The 20,189-nt window shown below is 40.1% G+C and overlaps 1 protein-coding gene across 7 annotated transcripts in view; it reads right to left on the bottom strand.

The window, feature by feature from the left end:
- Positions 1 to 20,189, bottom strand: part of FRMD4A (FERM domain containing 4A) — a 547,164-nt gene that overhangs the window by 24,085 nt on the left and 502,890 nt on the right. For all 7 annotated transcript variants that reach the window (XM_072653270.1, XM_072653269.1, XM_072653267.1 and 4 more), the window contains 4 exons: positions 15,159 to 15,292; positions 9,931 to 10,053; positions 3,838 to 4,066; positions 1,555 to 1,611 (listed from right to left, as the gene is read on the bottom strand). In XM_072653270.1, coding sequence (XP_072509371.1) covers positions 1,555 to 1,611; positions 3,838 to 4,066; positions 9,931 to 10,053; positions 15,159 to 15,292 — 543 coding nt within the window. The remainder of the gene's footprint in view (positions 1 to 1,554; positions 1,612 to 3,837; positions 4,067 to 9,930; positions 10,054 to 15,158; positions 15,293 to 20,189) is intronic.

The following is a 20,189-nucleotide window of genomic DNA, read 5'->3' as shown; positions in this document are numbered from 1 at the left end:
TATCTGAACATGCTACTTTCAAAGTTGTTTTCTAGTAGTTTTTAAAAAGAAAACTATTAACTGTTCCCTTTTTCAGAATCCAATGGGAAATTTCAAAATAATTTTGAAGGCCAAATGCAGAGCCTACTCCAGAGGAATTTTTCCCATGTTCATTCCAGGTAGAGGCACTGTGATCAAGAGAGGTGGTTCCTCTACCATACTTCCAAAAATTAAAAGACATTCCAAAGGAAACCTCAAGCGAAACAGATACTCTATCCAATTCAAAATGTGGCTTTTAGTCATGGAAAGAAAAAAGTTAAACCCTGTCACAAACTATCACCTCCCTTACATTCCTCTCCTTGGCTCAGTGGAGGGAATGGCAAAGCCATGAACATTTATTTTTTTCACCTTTACCCTCACAGAATTTTCTTTTCTTTTTCTTTCTTTCTTTCTTTTTTTTTTTTTGCATTAACCAACCTATGTCAGAAAGGAATTCCCATTCTGATCTGCCTCACATATGGTCATCCAGCCTTTGTTTAAAGAGCTCCAATGATTAGAGATCCACCATGTCCTGGGGCAGCCTGGCCTGATTGGGGGGCAGCTTTGCCATCCCATGCATTGTTCCTGGTTTTGCTCTTTCAGGCCAGAAAAGACTATGGTAACACCACTTCCACATGACAGCCCTTCACATACTTGTGTTCCTGAACATTCTCTTCAGAAGTTCCTTCAATTGAGCCTCCTATGACAGACTCAAGGCCTTTCTCCCTTCTGGTTTTCCTCCTCCAAAGGCTGGTCAACTTACTAGCCTCCTTCCTAAACTGTGGTATCCAGAACCGAACAGAGTACTCTAGAGGGAGCCTGACTTGCTCATTGTTGGAAGCCATGCTTCTCTTCATGCAGCCTGAGATCACATTCCATTTTTGGCTGCTACATCACACCACTAACTTCCAGTCCATTGACACACTCAGATTTTTTTTAGATAAATTACTCTCTAACCATGCCACTGCCATCTTATACCTTTGATGTGGTTTTTGGAATTCCAGAATAAAACCACATTTATCCTTTTTTTTTCTCTCCTGTAACTGCTGAACCTCACAAAATTTTGAGGAGAAAAATGATCTGTGAAAAAATAAAGTGTCAGTTTGTTTTCTTGTTTTGATCTAAATACTGATTTCACTGGTGTGGGGAACTTTGGGTGTGGAAGCTCCCGTCCTTTACACTGATTGACAATTCAGCCATCATATCTGGTCTTAGAGAGTCTTATAGGGCAATGAGAAACTGAATGGCTTACTCAAAGTCCCCTATCTCTGGCTATGTGCCAGAGATAGGACTTGAACCCAGACCTTTTGGCCTCCAATGACTGGCTTGCCACTGAACTCTGCTACCTCTCACAAATGTAAATGGTTAATTCTTAATAATCATAGTTATTACTGTTTGCTTTTATAAATTGGAATAAAGGAATTGAAGAATTGGAAAAACCCTTGCACCCCAAAAAGACAGTACCTAAAAAAACCTAAAGAAAATGCTAAACTTGGTCCAAGTTCCAAATTTTCAGACTGGAAATGAACTACCTACCATCCTCAAGAACAAGGGCATCAGAGAGGGAGCTGTCTTCACTGGCAATATTTCCATCTGGCAAGAAACAGAACAGAAGGAGCCGCCGTTAGGGCACATGGGGTTTTGGTTCTCATGTCAAGCTTCACCCCTTAAGAAAGGGTGTTGCTGCCTGTCCACTCTGCACTCTCACACCTTTCTTCCTAATCAACAGCAACACCCAAGCAACATAGAAATATCAGAAGTAATTATAATGCTGCTCATCATTTCTTTTAAATTATCTCCACAACCAGTTAGTAACAAATCTCCCTAATCCTGTGGCGGTGATGTGGCAAAATAGGATAGCATGACTTCAGAGAAGAAAAACCTGGGACATGGAATGGTTTAATGACAGGTATAAAAGCTGTCCCTCCCTCAGTTAGGCCCCTTTGCTGTCACAGCACAAGGACATGTGCAGACTGAACTGAGATAATAGGCAATACTCTTTTTACATTTACTATTTGGGTGAAAAGCTTAGTCACGGTGTTTCACTTTCGTTGTTGACCAGTAAGTGGCTTCCTAATAAATTTTTTGAGTCTTTATCAGAGCAAACAAGCAGGATACATATAGCATCTTTTTCCTAGAAGCTTATTTTCCAAACAGTGTTCAGTTAATTCAGCAAACATGATCTCTAAATCCAGCAAAAATGATTTCCCTCCAACTTTTACAGCTGGGGAAACTAAGAGAGAAGGAGACTTGATTCAAGATGTTCTGCCGGAAAATGATCCCAGGTATCTTGATTCTCAGTTAAGCATCTTATCTCTTGAAAAGTAAAATCAGGCATGTGGGGTCCAGGGGAGGCCCCCATTACCTCTTCATCTCAAGTGGGCCCTTGAGATACAAACATGACTTCAATGAGGCAGCAAAGTTGAAATCACATATTCTCAAGAAAACGAGGCCCATATTTTTGCATGGCTGTAGACTGGAGGGAAAAATCCAAAGGACAATCCAGATGGATTCTTTCAAAGCAGCACCTCCATTGTAGTTGTCAGATTAGCCATTAATTGGAAGCCTCTATAAAGTTAAAGCATTCCCTGTGGCAAATCACCAGAGACATGCCATTCCATCCCTGAATTTCTCCTCATTCTGGTCTGTTGGCTCTGATGGATGTTTCATCTCAGAACTGGGAACATGAACCATAAATGTTTTCAATGGGGCATAAAGAGGTATGCAAATAAAAGAATTAAATCAGGAAAGAAGGGTTTATTTGTTTCCATTTGCTCTACCAGGTTAGTCTCAGCTCCTTTAAAGAGAATGGGGCAAGGGGAAGACAATCAGGGAAGGAAGGCCACTGCCTAGCCAAGACCAACAGGGCAAACTAGGCAAGGAAACTTGTTTCTAATCTTCTAAAGGGAGAGTATTTTAAAAATGTATAAACTATGAAAGAACACTTGACACTGTCTCTGGAAGAATTCTCTGAGTTGTTAAAAAAGAATAAAAGTAGGAGGGACTTTTTGCCTCACTCAGGGATTCCTTTGTGCTTTGTTTGGCTAAATAAATACAATCACCCTCAATATTCTGGACCTAAGTCACTCAAAGTTGGGGGCAGGTCAGTAGTGTAGGCAGGGTGGTGCCCAAAGTTCTAGCCACCCAGTTCTTCGGGGGACTGGGGTGTGGGGGTGGTAAAGGGCCAAAGGAAGATCAGGCTATTGGAGAGCTGAAATGGTACCACCCATTTAGAGGCAACAGCTAATGTTGGCAGGGTGTATCAAGGGAAGATGGTTGTCATGGTTTGCCCTGGTGCCCACCTTTTGTCCCACCCTCTTTCAGAGTGCCTGATCCTGATGAAGGCTGTGTTCAGAAATGGGATGAGAGACCAAAGGGCATGGAAGATGTCCTCAAAAGCCTTAATTTTTGTCCCTCACATCTGAACTTGGCAGCTGCCTCTGCCTTGGAGAAACTGGGACAGAGGAAAAATTTACATGGCAGAATGGGAAAGATTGGCTGGCCTCCTTCACCATAATTTCTCTCAGGTTAGTAGTTAGTAGAAATAATAATTTGATTTATATAGTTTTCTTTCATCTGTGGATCTGAGAGTACTCTGCTGCTCTGATCTGGTTGCAAGCATTAATAGCTCCATTTTATTAAAGGATAAATGAAAGCACCGAGTGGTTAATTTACACGCCTCCGGCCATGCAGGAATAAGGGCCCAGCACCCTCCATGGGGAATGGAGTTTCTAGTTTTCTGGGGCTCTATCTGATCATGTTTCTTAGGCAGTTCCAGCTGACAGAAAGTCAGGCAATGAAGAGAGGCTGGACACTGACCCTCTATTATCAGCGAAGCCCTCTGAGTGGGTTTCTTCCCAGACTTGATGCGGTTGTCGTTGATTGCATTTTCAATTTCTTGCAGCTTTTTCAGTGCATTAAGGTAAGAGGTTTTCCTTTGTTTCTTCAGCTTCTTACTGACGTTGGGGTCACTGGCTAGACGGCGGGCAGCTTCTGTAATCTGGGACTGAATGGCAAACTCCCGTTCCAGGCGCTCCAACTCAGCTTCCTGTAGGAGGGGAGAACATGGGCTCGTTCAGTGACTAGACATAAGTGCTTTGGGATACCAAAACAGGAAAACACCCAAACCATCTTACTTGAAATCATAAGATCACGGATCAAGAACAAAAAGCTACTTGAGAGGCCATCTAATCCAAACCCTCATTTTATTGATGAGGAAACTGAGACCCACAGAAATTAAATGACCTGCTCAAGGTCACACAAAGTAGTAAGCAACATATATGGGATTTGAACCCAGGATCTCTGACTCCAGAGTCAGAGTCATCCACTAGGTGACAAGGAATAAAACTTCTAACATAAATGATAGTGGGCATGACATCTTCAATAAGATGGCCACTATTCCTGAATCTGTAGCATCTGAGTGTCCCAGGCATGTGTCCTTGGTTTTTTAATTTCCTTCTTACTTTCTTTTGTCAGGTGGTGATTTAAAAAAGGTGTTACTGAGGCAGCTAGGTGGTTCAGTGGAGAGCACCAACTCGGGAGTCAGAAGGACCTGAGTTCAAATGTGGCCTCAAGATACTAGCTGTGTGACCCTAAGCAAGTCACTTAATCCTGATTGACTTAAAAAAAAAAAAAGATATTACCAAGAAGATGAAAATCTTCCCCATGATACAAGGTCTTGTCTTGGGAGTGCTCAACATCAATTTTGAAGTCTCTTGTAGATAAAGTGTGAGTGCTAACTGCCCATTCCCTTGTGATTTCCTTTTCTACTTGTGGTCTCGGGTGCTGCACTGCTTTGGAGCTCCGCTAGTATTCACAGTTCAAATTCTTCTTGTCACTTTTCCAGCAAGGGATTCATATGCACATGCAAGGTACACTATCATTTTTACCAGTTGCACAAGGAAAAGGGACTGCCCAGACATGACTTACATTATACATGCCACCCCCATCAGCCATTCCAGAATTCTCCCCCACCTGCTAGTCACACAAGTTTCTGTCCCTCATATTTACAGAGTCCCATGGATCTCTTAGGAGTGTTTCTCCCCAAGCTCTTACTTTCCCTGTTCCACCCTCGTACTCAGACATACTCTATCCCCTGAACCTCTAGTTCAGCTCCTTCATGGTCTGCCTTTTGCTGTCCATGGATGAAACAACCCAACATTCACATTTGCAGATGAACGTTGTATGCGGTTAAGTGTTACCTATCTTCACCCTTATCAAAGTCACTTACCGAAATGCCCACATTTATATTCTCACTCACCCCCTTTTTCTCACATTTACATGCAAACACAACTACCATACCACCTTTTTTGCTGAACCTTGTCCTTATTCTAGCTCAATGTTGCCTGCTTTGCTTGAGGTCACATGGGGTGTGGGGGTGCCATGGAAAGAATGTCGCATTTTCAGATGGAAAATCTGAGTTGAGATCATTGCACTGCCAAGGGAAGTCATTCATTCTCTTTGGGTCTCAGTGTCTTTATAAGGACAACGAAGATGATTAGAACTAGAAGACCTATATAAAGTTCTCAGGTCCCTTCTTTACCCCAAGATATAGCTTTTCCCTCAAAGTTGAAGGCTCGTGATTCGAACCCAGAGCTTCTGGCTCTACAACCAAGATTTTTTTCCCCACTCTATCACATTGCAGCTATCATATTCCCTCTAAATTGTCTCTTTCCAGGCCAAACCTTCTTAGTTCCTTCAACCTTTCCTCACCTGTAGTTCTTAATATATTTTTGTTCAACATGTTTTGTACTTGTGATGGTCAGATTATTTGTGCACTCCATTTAACATCATTAAATCTTCATCTTTCCCACCTTATTAAACTTGTCACAAGCCACCCTTGTGGCTGGTTTCCCTTACTCCAGTTTCTCCCATGCATTCCCAAGCCATCTCATTATGCACAGGAGGAGAGCCCTTCAACTACTTTTGCTGCCTCCATTCTTATCTGATACTAGGATTTCTACCACCACTGCTGCATGAGAGGGAGGGCAGAGATAATTTTCACTCTGGTTTCTTCTTCCTTTCTGTATACCTCTGAATTCTTATTTCTCCATACTGCCTCCTAAGCCCTATTTCTTTTTCCTTAAATTTAAAAAGATGTATTTTATCTTTTTTTAATTAACAAAATGTGTTCTTCTCTTCCACCTCCTCTTACCCTCAATAAGAAAAAAAACAAAAACCCTTGTAACAAATATACATAGTTGAGCAAAAACAATTTCTGCACTGGACATACAAAAAACCAGTCTCAATTTGAACCCTTATTTCATCATTCTTTTGTTCATCCTGGGTCCACAGGGACTCTTTCCCCCCTACTTTTGGTCAGGGCAAGTAGGTGGACTAGAGATTTACTGCACTTCCCAACTCCTCCTCCTCCTTCTCCCAGATGTACTTATGCTTTTTTTGGACAGCCTAGACCTAGACTATAACCCTCACAGAGATTGTCTGGTGACTATACACACTCAGCTCTTTTGGAACTCACTGCCCTGTGCCAGTCATTGTTTACCTTTGTTGCAGGCACATGTGGAACCTTCTAGAAGAAAAAATGGAGGCTAAATCACACATGCAACCCTTAAATTGCTACACAGGCACTTCACAGATATGTGTGTGCTCACATGAGGGAAAATGAAGCCCTTCATCCACCTTGTCTATTAACTCCCTTCCCAAGGAAAACTCCTAAACTCAGTAAACTGGCTCTCAGGAGACCCTGTTCTGTCCAAGACTCCGCAGTGTGAAGTGGCCGTGAATAGCGGTGATGCAGAAAATCAACTTTAGTGTTTGCTGTGATGAGCAGACTATTCAACAGCTGAATCCAATATGTGTGCTTCCTGGTACAACCCACCTGGCCAGAGGCTTGGAGCCTCCATCAAGGGCACCACATTGGCTAGATTTTATTTACTTTAAACTATGTTCAACTGGAGGGGGAGGGAAACTGGAAGTGGGAGAGCAGGAGAGGAGAAGAGAGGAAGAGGGAAATTAAACTTCTTAGGAGATGACCAATTGTTAAGACTCTCTCCAATGTACTGAGCAGCTTGCCAGATCTGTTCCATCCAGGGGGGAAATAAATGAAAACCGACACACTCTGATGTCTTGAAACAAACAAGTCACCAGAGACAATGACTGTTCTATGAATTCTGACTCCACCTTACAGCTGCTTCAGGGTTGTTATGATAGCCATGGTTCAGGACACTGACCCAGGGATTTGTGGGAGAGAGCCCAGAACAAACACTCCCTATTAAAGTAAGAAAAACACAAGACTGAGCACTCCCTATTAGAGTAAGAAAAACACAAGGCTGAACTCCCTGTGTGTACAGTTGACAGTGCTTAGGAAGGAATAGAAGGAAAACTACATTTGGCTTAGGAATCCGAAGAAGTCAGACTGGAAAGGTAGTGGGAGGGAAATGGGGGAGGAAATTCTTCCTGTGCTAGAGTATAAGACCTTTGAGGAAAGCCAGTCAGCATTTAAAAAAAAAAGCACAAACTTTTTAATTTATGAAAAGTAAAAGAAACAGAGGAGGGACAGCCTGGGTAGTGGAGAGAGTTGGTCTCAGAGTCCAGAAGGCCTGTGTTTAAATCCCTTGACCTCCCAGTGTCCCAATCTCTTAAAGTTGCAGAAGAGAGGCCATTTCCTTACCAAGAGCTCCCTATACGAATGAAATCACAAGTCTAGAAGAAGAAAGGACATCTTTGCTGACAAAGGAGGAAACCAAGTAGGGACAAGCTGCTGAGAGGAAAAGAAACGAGGAAAGGAGAGTCATTTAGGAATGACTCCCTCTTTAAGAGCTCTGGTGCTCAGTCTGTAAGGCCACATATAATCAGAAGCTGTTCTTACATGTTGGACTCAAATGAGGGTGTTATCTATGTCTAATATCCCCTTTCACTTTAAAATTCAATCGGTGCTATAATTCTTGGCCAACCCCAAACCATATCCTTCCATTCAACCCAGTAGGAATCCTAGTATTTGGAAGTCACAGAGTCTTAGGGTTGGGAGGCTCCTCATCTAATTTAACTGTTAACTCATCCAGAATTCCTTCTAAGACATATTGAAGAATAGCCAGACAAGTCATCTATTTAAAGATGGTCTGTGATGCAGAATTCACAACCTTATGAAATAAACTGTTCCATTTCAGGACAATTCTGATTAATGGCACTTCCCTATTCCCTGCCTTATAGTAATCCAGAATCCGTCAGCCACTTCTACCCATTTCATTCAAATTCTTATCTCTGGGACAAAATAAAACAAGCTTAATCCACCTTTCCTAGTGACAGTCCTTCAAATTTTTTAAAACAACAATGAAGTCTCCTCCCTAAGTCCTCGCTTCACAAAAAATTATTCTCCAGGCCTAAACACTGAAGTTAATTTCTTTAATGATCTTTCTAAAGTATGTTGAGTTTTTAAAAAAAATTCCTTAACCATTATAGTCCCTTAGGCATGGTCCAACTCCTTTCCTATTTCAAGAGCTACAGACATATTAAAATGCCTTGAGTTGAATCATTGATATCTGAACAAAAACGTCACTATGCCCATCTTATTTATTTATTCATGGTCCCTGGGATGGTCCATTTGCCCTGAAAAATAACCCCATCTGCCCTTCCTATCCCGCCCCTCTTCCAGCTAAGGTGGATCTGTCCAGCAGAGTGAACCGGAGAACCAAAGTCAGTTACACAGATTGTTGGAGGAGCTGCCCTCGGCATGTAGGACAGCAGCCCCCAAACTCCAAAATCAGCATCAGAGCCTTTTAGGCCAGAATCTCTAGCAGTGCCAAGCTGATCGTTTCTATTGGCTAGTGATTTCAGAGGTGAGTGGCTTTTTCATATGTTTTATAGGAAACCATGTTTCTACAGGTGCTAATGTAAATGCAGGTTAGCAACAGATTTCATAATGGACTCACTCAAGGTGAATTTATACTGAGCTGTATGTTTATCTCCCACTCATAAATTCTGGCACTCCATGAATCTAAAAATTTCAAAGACATGAAAAATGATTTCTTCAAAATACTTCCTTAAAGATTTAAAAATAAACAAACAAACACATATCCCGCCAGGTTTTAGCCTCTTGTTTTTCACTTGTTTTAATCATGTTCAACTCTTTGTGACTCTAGTTGGGGTTTTCTTGGCAAAGATACTGGACTGGTTTGCCATTTCCTTCTCCAACTCATTTTGCAGATGAGGAAACTGAGGCAAACTGCTAAGTGACCTGCCCAGGCTCACATAGCTAGTGTCTGAGGCTGGATTTGAACTTAGGTCTTCCTGACTGCAGGCCCAGAGCTCTATTCACTGCATCACCTAGCTGCCCATCACTGGCAGAAGAGGCTTTATTTCACTTTCTTTTTCTTGGGTTTATTTCTTTATAAGATCTGGCAGGGAGACCATTAAGAAATCACAGAAGCTACTAGTTTATTCTTAGAAGTTTACTTACTTATCATTGACCCTTAATGCTAAATAAATAAATAAGGGAATAAAATAAGTAAATAAGGGAAATTAAAATGCTTACTAAAGCAGCCAATACTACCAAAGAATTGTTATTGTTGAGTCATTTCAGTTACGTCCAACTCTCATTTGGGGTTTTCTTGGTAAAGATACTGAAGTGGTTTGTCATTTCCTTCTCCAGTTCATATTACAGATGAGGAAACTGAGGCCAACAGAGTTAAGTGACTTGCCCAGGGTCCCACAGCTAGTAAGTGTCTGAGGTCAAATTTGAACTCAGGCCCTTCTGACTCCAGGCTCAGCACTCTATCCAACTGGGGATAAGTGATAGGGGAGGGAAATTCTGGCCTGAAGTAGGAATGAATGAATCATTATTGAGGGTATGGACATTATAATCAGCAGTTGTTGTTAGTCCTTTTTACAGTATGAATGTTCACAAAAAATACAGATAACATTAGTGAATCCAAGTACCAAAAGTAAAGGGCTCACCTCTCCTTTGGGCAGTATTTTCTGTTCATCCAGTTTGAAGGCAGTACCTATCCTTCTCCGAACAATGGGTGGTTCCTCCCCTGGATCCAAGGGATATTCTCTTGGTAGTTTCCCTGTAAGCTCCTGTGTACATGAAAAAACATTAGTAGAGGCAAGAAGGACACATATTGGAGATGTATATCTATATATTGACATATATAGACATATGTATACACACACATACAAATGTTCTAAGACAAACACAGGCACACATACACTCACCCTTCTCAGTGCATAATCCTAGAATGATTGACATTGATGGATATGCCTAATGGGACAGATGTATTCTAATTAAGCTATGTACAAATATTCTTTGCCTTATAAGAAAGATGCATTCCAGAACCATAAGTTCCAAAATAAATTTCCATAAAGTTACTAATTTCTCCAGCAGCTTCCATTATGAAATCAGAGGGTAGTTGTTCCTACATGGAAAAAAAATTCCTAATGGATTGAATTGGAAATTTGGAGTGGGAGTAGGAATCAAGGTTCGTAGGCCTTGTAACATGGCTGGATTGTGCAGCCCTGTTAGTCTCCTATGTAACTTCTACTCAGGATTTCTTTTTAATTCCTTTCCACCTCAACCTGTCTTTTCCAAGACCATTTGTGAGGATTTCTTGATTTCTTTGGGTCACAGCTCTTAGAATTTAGTTCACCTTTGATCAGAGTTTATGCAATGTCTGGTATAATTTAACTACTCTAGGACATTTTGTCAAGAAGGTGCTGTTGTCTACAGTATTTTCTGTCTGAAAATTTGGCTTCAGGTTCTGTAAAATGAACCTGTTTCCCCAATCCTGTAAGCTTAAAATTCGATAAAAGTTCATTTACAATAGTTATATGTTGGAAGATATCTCTGAACCAGTGAATTAATAGATAACTTGAGTGTGCCCAGGAGGATGGATATATATGGCCAAAGCCCCAAAGAAATCAGCTGAGCTTAAAAGAAATTAGTTTGCACATAAGTAAGAATTTGATTGGAGGCAGCTAGGTGGCTCAGTGGATCTGTAGTCAGGAAGTTCAAATATGACTTCAGATGCTTACCAGCTCTGTAACCGTGGGCAAGTCACTTAACCCCATTGCCTCCAAGAAATAATTGAAGAGAGAGACAGAGAGAGATAGAGAGAGACGGAGAGAGACAGAGACAGAGAGAGACAGAGAGAGAGAGACAGACAGAGAGAGACAGACAGAGAGAGAGACAGAGAGACAGAGAGACAGAGAGAGATGGAGAGAGTCGGAGAGAGACAGAGACACAGAGAGAGAGACAGAGAAACACCAAATGGAGTCACAAAGAGTTGAGCATGAAAAACAACTTAACAACAACAGTTTAAATAGGGATAGGAAACTGGAGAGTTGAAACCTCTTTTATCAATGCACTACTTCTAGACTTAGAGAGTTTCCTGGGGCACTAAAGAGATTATGGGATCTTCCCAGGGTCACACAGAATGTTTTGGAGGTAGAACCTGAACCCAAGACTGCCTGCTTCCAAGGCTGCTTCTCTATCCAGTGAATACACTATGCTGCCTCATGAAAATACAAACAGAAATTAGAAATACAATTGACATGAATGACAAACTTAATTTCTTTGCAATGTATGTATGTATGTTTATGTATCTAAAAATGCCTTGAAAGCATCCAAAGGACAGAAAAATTCCAAATGGTCAGGCTATAATAGCTTTCCCTCCTTCCCTGTTTTCAGGTCACTGGTTAGTAAGCCCCACTGTCTTATTCAGTGCAAACCCTGTGGAGAACAATTTTGTTGTTGAGTCATTTCAGTCACATCTGAGTCTTTGTTACATTACTTTGTTACCATTTGAGGTTTTCTTGGCAAAGATACTGGAGTAGTTTGCCATTTCCTTCTCCAGCTCATTTTACAGGTGAGGAAACTGAGGCAAACAGGGTTAAATGACTCGCTCAGGTTCACATATCTAGTAAGTGTCTGAGGCCAGATTTGAACTTGAGAAGCTGAGTCTTCCTAGCTCCAGGCCAGGCACTCTGCACCATGGCTCCGCATAGCTGCCCCTAGCTATAAAGCACAAGAGCAAACTACTTTGACACACAGTGCTGGGCTCCTTCTGTTTCCTTTTTTAATAAGAAAGGTATAGTCCTGATGTCTTTGAAGTAGCTAGTACATATGAATTACCCTCTGCTTATTCCACAGAATGTTTTACTATTGCTTTGAGATCCTGCCTATGAATAACATAATACCTTTGAGATGTTAGACCAAACTCTAATTTAGAGACTTTTTTCCTTTTCTTTTGGCTTGAAACATCCGAGGAGATCCGAGGAGAAAAATAAAAATTATTAAAACTATCACTACCTCATGACTCAAAAGTATATATCATATCAATAGAAAATACAGTGTTTTAAAAAGTAGATGACTGTTGGTCTTAAAATCACTTTTTAGAGTCAAGGTTTGTAGTATCCAGAAATGTAATCTGAATAAATTAATAAGTAGCCAAAAAGAAAGCGTGATTTGATGCCACTGTTGTGGATAGCTTTCCCAGGCTGCACTTTCTCATTCGCTCTCTTTATGGTTACATAGTTCATGCAGAAATCATAGCAATTCTTGATATTCTGAATGGAATACAAAATATGCATTTTAGATAGAGAAACAAAAGAATACCACTGATGAAAGGGAGGCTTTTGCCAATAAAAATGAAACAATGAATTTCGTAGACTAGTGCTGAGAGTGGGAGGTGGGATGGGTTGGAGGGATAACCCTGGCTCCAGCCATCTGATTGCTTATCTTTTGCTGTTATTCTTTTCTCCTTCATTCAATTTCTTAGTGTCCAATTTATAGGAAGCAGGGAATGGGAGGAAGGGTGGTGGTGGGAGAGAATGTCTGACCTGGAGTTAAGAGACCTGGATTCAAGTCCAGATGTCACCACTTATCACCTCTTTGTCATTTAACCTTGCTGAGAGACTTAACTTCTTCCTCCATGAAAACCATCATTTGCTCTTGTTCTTTGGGGGTTTGTCATAACGGAGATCTTTCTGCCTTGCTTTAAATTTTACCATTCCTCTAAAAGATACCAAGATGTATTTGAATCCTTTAAAAAAAACCATCACGGTGTTACATTTTATTCTCTTGTTGCAGAAAAAAAATTGATTCTCAAAATGATATTTTTGCTTCTAGTTGACATTAAAGTCCAACGTAGTTACCACGTAATATTGTTCGATACAGTCCAGACACCTGTATTGGCATCATAGTTCCTTATCATATACTATAAATTTTGGAAGGGAAAAAGACTATCCTTTAACATTCTATCTCACTGGGGAGCATTATGGGAGAGAATTTGGAACTCAAAATTTTTTTGAAAAACGTTAATATTGTTTCTACATGTGATTTGAAAAAATACGTAAACAATTTCACATAAAAAATAAAATGTGTATCTTCCACTGAATCAAGCACAGTGCCTTGCATACAGTAGGTGCAAAGGTCTGTTACATTATATCACATGAGATAATGCAAGTGGAAGGAAGTAATTTGTAAACTGAAATGCTATACAAGTGTGAGGTCACAGTATCGTTATCATCATGATGAGTCGTGAACCATTTCTAAAAGAGTTCCTGAGCTTTGCTGAGGTGGAAGGCACTGTTGTATTAGAAAGTTTCAGATACAAAACAAGGCTTTAAAGTCCATTTATTAAAGACAGTACCAGTAAGCTTAAAAAATACTTTAAGTATATACTTTATAAAAATACTTCCTGATATTTACAATATCACATAGAACATCTGTGGCTAGGCCCTGTGCTTTCCTAAGATTTGAAATGGATTTGTATTAATATGGTCCTGCTTTGTGCAGACTCCAGTTTAAATCAATCCAGACCATAATTAAGCAAAGGAAAAATGTAATATGATCTCAGTCTATGGCCCCTTGTCTCATTTTTCCTTCTGTAAGCCATTATTATTTGGGGTGCAGGGAAGCATGTCTCTTTCAACCAAAGCTGAGATCTCATTTGTGCTTTCCCAGTTTGGACTGTTTACCCCTTGTAATGTGGGACAACCTCTCTGAGGAGTGCACACACTTAAAACACATGCACACATTTAGAACATTCACATACACCCTTTTCTCTCTCCCTCCCCACATATATCATATACTTTGTATTTCAAAATGACATCTACAGAAATGCTCAGAAATAGTCATGAAATGGAAAATGAGGCAGAGGTAGGCATGCAGAAGCACTGGCAAGGGGCTGTAGCAGGTTCCAAATCCCAATGAACTGTGAAATGATGAGTGTGCACAACTGGCTTGGATAAATACTGCTTTGTTAATAAAAAAAAAAAAATAGCAGTGGGCAAACTTCATTGAAAGAAGGAAAGAAAGGAAGGAAGGAAGGAAGGAAGACAATACTTCACATGTATAGGCTTTAGTATTTACAAAATGCTTTCTTCACAACAACCTTGTGAGGTAGGTAGTATAAGTATTAGCATCCCCATTTTACAGATGAGGAGGCTGGGGCTCAGGGAAGTTAAGTGACTTGCCCAAGGTCACACAGCTAGTAAGTAGCAGAGCTGGGATTCCAACCCAAGTCTTCTGAATCCGAGTCCGGTGCTCTTTCCAGAAAAAAAGGAAGGAAGGACAGAAAGAAGGAAGGAAGAAATGAAAGAATGAGGAAAGAAGGGAGGAAAGAAATGGAAGAAAGGAATGAAGAAGGAAGGATGATAAAGACAAAAGAAAGAAAGAAAGAAAGAAAGAAAGAAAGAAAGAAAGAAAGAAAGAAAGAAAGAAAGAAAAAAGAAAGAATTAACAAAACTGAAGCCCCAGGAGGCTAAGGGGATTTATGCATCAAGTGAAAACACTGATTTCCCCTTTTACCCCTAACCCACCCTTTCAATAGGAAATATGATTTATTAAGCCAACTTTGAACTTTATCCTATTTTAAGACCAACACAAGCCATAACAATATCGTATTCAGACAGTCACAAACTCTTGGCAGAAGCCAGCCATTCACTGGACTTTCAAGAACGGTACTAGTCAAGATTTAGCAGGCAACAAATGAAATAAGTTTCGGTGTGGTTCATTAACTTCCGACAATTTTTCATTAAAGACTACATGAGTGTCTCTGGAGGATTTTCACTCTGCTTATGTCCTTCCCACTGCTCCCACCCTTTCCCCCTATAAATGTGTTTCTGGATACATGTTCATGCACAACACAGTTTTCCAAGGCTGCAAGATTCCCATTGCCTACCGCTTCTCGAAGGCACAGCTTCTTCAGCTCCTCCAGTCGCTGGCGGAGCGTCTCCTCCAGAGCTTCCTGCCTTGATTTCAGTGCAGCCAGCATGTCCTTCTTGGCAGACTGAGAGCTATCTGACTCCTGGGAACCTGTCGATAAACATTGGTGTTACTAGGCTGGCTGACAATGGGACGCACATCTGGAATACTCATGAATTGCACTGGAGCCTCTGCTGTGGATATGGGATAAATCCTAGCAAGCAAGAGAGTATGAAATGAAACAGGTGCTGCAAGGCTTGCGTTCATGTTGAATGAGAGCTCAGTGCTAAGCTGCGTTTGTAGCCAGTCAGCAGAACAGGTGGAAGACAATCATTCTAGCAAGTTTATTTTCCCTCAGAGGTGCCACTCACCAAATGACCTCGTCATCAAATTTCAGTGGAACTAATAGAACTAAGGCAACATCAGAAAAAGTTCAAGTGACATATAATAATGATAATGCTAGCTAACACATATACTGCTTGCTAAATGCTTTGCAATTATTTTCTCATCCGATTCTCACAACAACCCTGTAAAGTAGGGGCTATTATTAGGCCTGTTTTACAGATGAGGAAACGGAGGCCAACAGAGGTTGAAGGACTTGTCCAGAGTCACAAAGGTAGTAAGTGTCTGGGACTGGATTAGAACTTTAGACTTCCTGACTCCAGGCCCAGTACCCTATCCACAATGTCACACCTACCTAGCTGCCCCAGTTATCATTATGCATATTTTTAAACGTTTTCTAGGATACCAATATGAATATGGAAGGTTCAAAGGATTTTGAGTTTGAAAGGATCACAGATTTCAAGATGGAAGGGACTTTGGTGAAGTTCCTTTCCAACTCCTCTTTCTACAGATGGGGATATTGAGCTCAAAAAAGGGTAAATGACTTGTCCAAGGTCCCAGAGGTGAAGAAACAGAAGCAAGATTCAAACCTGTGTCTACTGACTTCAAAACCAATGCTGTTTCCTTGATAGCACCCTGCCTTTTAAGAGGAAAATGAACTGACATTAGGAGGAATTAGAAAGTACATTTTGGAATGGCTTTTAGATGTGGATGTGTGTTTGATATAAGCAAATTTTGGAATAAGTCATGTATGAGAATCTTTTTTACATATGCAAATAATCTTTCTACCATGCTTTTGATCGGTAGCAATGGTGTGTACTCTGTATATGTGACCAACAAGAACATAAAGTCAAGAGCACAGTGTTTGTGTTCAACTAACTAGAAAGATTATTTCAAGAGTAAGACAGTTTTCATTTCCAGAGTGAATCATTTCTGATGTTGCTTCCACCAAGAGTAAATCCGAATCCTTCTGTGCACTACAGTACTTAAGCCAATCCATAAAATACGAATCTACTCTAATACTTACATACAATCACTCAACATTCTACCTCTTCACCAGTAATGAACTTCAGTGGGTCTTGAGTCATACAGTTAAGGAAGTTAATTCATCACCTAAATGCCTCCCTCTGTGATTTGGGCATATGTCATTCTTTTTATACCTAGTTTACATAGAAATTGGATTCACTGTCATAATATCTTCTACATATGTTGATGTTGTTCAGTCGTTTCAGTTGTGTCTGATTCTTCATGACCCCATGTGGGGTTTTCTTGGCAAAGATATTGGCATGGTTTGCCATTTCCTTCTCCAGCTTATTTTACAGAGGAGGAAACAGAGGCCAACAGGGTTAAGTGACTTGCCCAGGATCACACAACTAGTGAATGTCTGAGATCAGATTTGAACTCAAGAAGATGAGTCTTCCTGGCTCTAGGTCCAGTGTTCTATCCACTGTGCCACTTAACTGCCCTTCTCCACAGGTCTTGCACATAATAGCCCCTTAATTAACACTTGATGAATAAATTTGACAGTGAATGCCATATACTTGAAGTGAGTTATTAAGTTCCTTCTTAGTTTTATTCCCTTTGAGAAAATAATCCCTGTTATTTAGCTTTTGCTTGTAGGATTTGTGTCTCAACATTGTAACCATTCATTTTTCTCTCTCTTCTGGATTATCATTAGGTTTTCTCTATCATGCTTCAATGGCATGTCCCCAAACTGAATACAGTTTCTCTTGTGGAAACTTGACCAATGAGTAGGAAAGGGTTACCTTGTGGTTCCTCTGATGTATATTCATGTTGATCTATGCCACTATGGCAGCCTGTTGTTGCTCTGGGGCTTGCTTGCATTTGACCCAGAGCACTAGTCTGAAGATGTATGTGTCTTGGGTGGGATGGGGAGGGAAGGGATGAGGATGCTTGTAAAAAGCCAGCCATCTTGATTTAGTACAGGTTTTTCTTCCTCCCTAAGTGAATTATGTTGTATCTAACAGCACTGCACTGTATCTCATCCTGTCTGTCTGTCTAATTTCCCAATTTGGTCAGGTCATCTTGTATTTTAATTTAGTTATCTAAGGTAATAGTTACCAATCAAAGTTGATGACCGTGGAAAATTTAATGATTATGTTTTCTACATCATCATTTGAGAACATAATATAATATTCATAATGCTACATATAAACTCCAACCCAAAGAGACTGAGAGATTCAAACCAAAGGAGATTAAAGTAATATTGACTCCAAAGGAAATTCGTCTCTCTTTTCACTCTATAACCAATCTCTTAATGGAGAATGATGTTTTCTTAAAGTAAATGTGAACTTAGTGTTTGTTTAAAACGAATATAAATCATAACAATATTAGGCTCAGGGAGGTATAATCTTAGGATGATAATGATAGACCATTCATTCCAGACTGTACTATGGGAAGACTTAAGAATTGGTCAGCACCATTTGCCAAAGGCTAAAATGGGTAATTAACATTAATTAAATTGTTATTACTTTGCAACTCAATCATACCAAGTGCCAAGGCACTATGTGCCAAAGAAAGAAGTGTGGGTGCAGTGGAAGTCTCATGAAACTCCCCGAGTTTCTGACTCTTTTTTTCCAGGATTTCTTGTTAACGAGCATGCCAGAGCTGTCAGGAGGAATTCCAGCACCTGGGGCAAATTCAGTTGTTCTGGGTTTGGGGGGAGGTGGAGAGATGCTGCAGTGTGGGGGAGGGGAGAGGTCCAGTGAATTACTGAGACACAACAGAGATAGGTTATGGAAAATGAAGAGTTAAAGATCTAGGTGGCTAGGTTTTTGAAGATGGAGAAGACTATGAAGTAGTTACTGAACATAATAGAGTCGAGTCTACTAACCTTTCTCATCCTCAGTTTCCTTATCTGTAAAATGTTCAGCTTGAATGCTTTTAGGCTTACTTTAAATCTGTTATTTCTCATTTTGCAGAGAAGGAAATAGGCTGAGAGAGGATAAAGGACTTGCTTATCATCACTCAGCCAAGTCAGTGTCACAGTCAGGACTTTCTAGTGCTCAAATCCACTGATCTCACGTCCAGCATTCTCCTCACCACACCTATATTGCTTCTTATGATTCTATATATGTTCTGGAAATATGTTTTTCATGGTTGCACATGTATAACCTATAGCAAATTGCTTGCCTTCTCAGTAAGGGAGGTAGGGAGAGAGAAGGTCTGGAACTCAAAATTTTAAGAAATAAATGTTAAAAATTGTTTTTACATTGTAATTGGGGAAAAATAAAAAAAAATTAAAAATAGTTTTATATATGTTTAAATAACTGAAACTGCAAAGGTTTCTTTTTTCTTACTAAGTAAAAATTAGAGACATCTCTAGATGATGCAGAGAAATAGAACAATCTACCAAGTCACATTTACTGGCCCTTGTCCTTCTTCTCTAAGTATAACAACTTCAACAAGAAAGCAAAAAGATGTACAAGGATCCAAGCACTTGTACTATTCACTCTTAAGGAAAGTCACCCTTAGGTCACTGGGAATCATTTCAACTAAGAACAAAGTGGTCTGTTCTATGTCCCATCAGCCTTAGCTGTAGCTGTTTCCTTTACAGAGCAGCAAGATTAAGACCCATCTACTTCAAGTCCCTTCTCAAGCTACAATCCTTTTTGCCTACTGGGCTTTGCCAAACTACCTAAAAAACAAGACCTTGAATTCATGTATAGTCAGCTCTTGGGAATCTATGCCAATGTGGGACAAGAAAAGCATGGAAAAATTGAATCTGCAAATGATGGCACAATGTTATTTTAACCTACAAGTTGAATTCCCTTTTCCATGAATCCTTTTGTTAATCATATGCCCTAATTTGAATTTACCCTCTTTTTATTCCCAACCCCCTCCTTTGTATCCCTAGTTCTTAGTATAATGCCTAGCACATAGTAAGCACTTAATGAATGCTTGATTGATTCTTTCTGACCTTAGTGGGAAAGCTCTTGAAAGTACCAGAGTCAAAAATTTCAATTCAATTCAACAAGCATTTTACTGAGCACTTACTATGGATGAGGAATAGTGTGTACTACAGACATGAAAATGACACAAACCCTGTCATGAAGGAGCTTTCAATTTAGTAGGAAAGATAGGAGACTATAAATACATGCAGGCAATAGAAAGAATATAGAGAAAAAAGTACCCTAGGACATGTACAACCTGCTATGGAAGCACAGAGGAAAAGAGAGATTACTTCTATTTGGTGGCTTGTGGGAAGTTATATAAAGGAAGTGGCATTGGAATTGAGCCTTGAATGATGAGTAGAATTTCAATAGTACAGGCAAAGCAAAGGCATGGAGGAAGAAAAGTACAGAATATTTTTCGGGGATGAGTAGTGAGTGCAGTTTGGCTGGAGTTTAGAATGCATGAAGAAGTGGGAATAAGGTTGGAAACATAGTTTGGGTCCACATTGTGGAAGATTCCCTAAAGGCTTTGGTTTATATTCAATAGGCTATGGGGTGTGTGTGTGTGTGTGTGAGAGAGAAAGACAGAGAGAGATAGAGACAGACAGAGAAAGAGAAAGAGAGAGAGACAGATACAGAGACAGAGAAGAGTTTTCACTACAGATTCCTGGGGCAAGAGGGAGAATAATAAAATCAGAAATATAGGCTAAAGAAAAGTACATGAAAAAAAACTAAGCAACAGGAACAGTCTA

Source organism: Notamacropus eugenii, chromosome 3 (genome assembly GCF_028372415.1).
Source record: "Notamacropus eugenii isolate mMacEug1 chromosome 3, mMacEug1.pri_v2, whole genome shotgun sequence".
NCBI classification, from domain to species: Eukaryota; Metazoa; Chordata; class Mammalia; order Diprotodontia; family Macropodidae; genus Notamacropus; species Notamacropus eugenii.
Note: the sequence above shows the minus strand (reverse complement) of the source record. Positions and strands in the feature narration are given on the sequence as shown.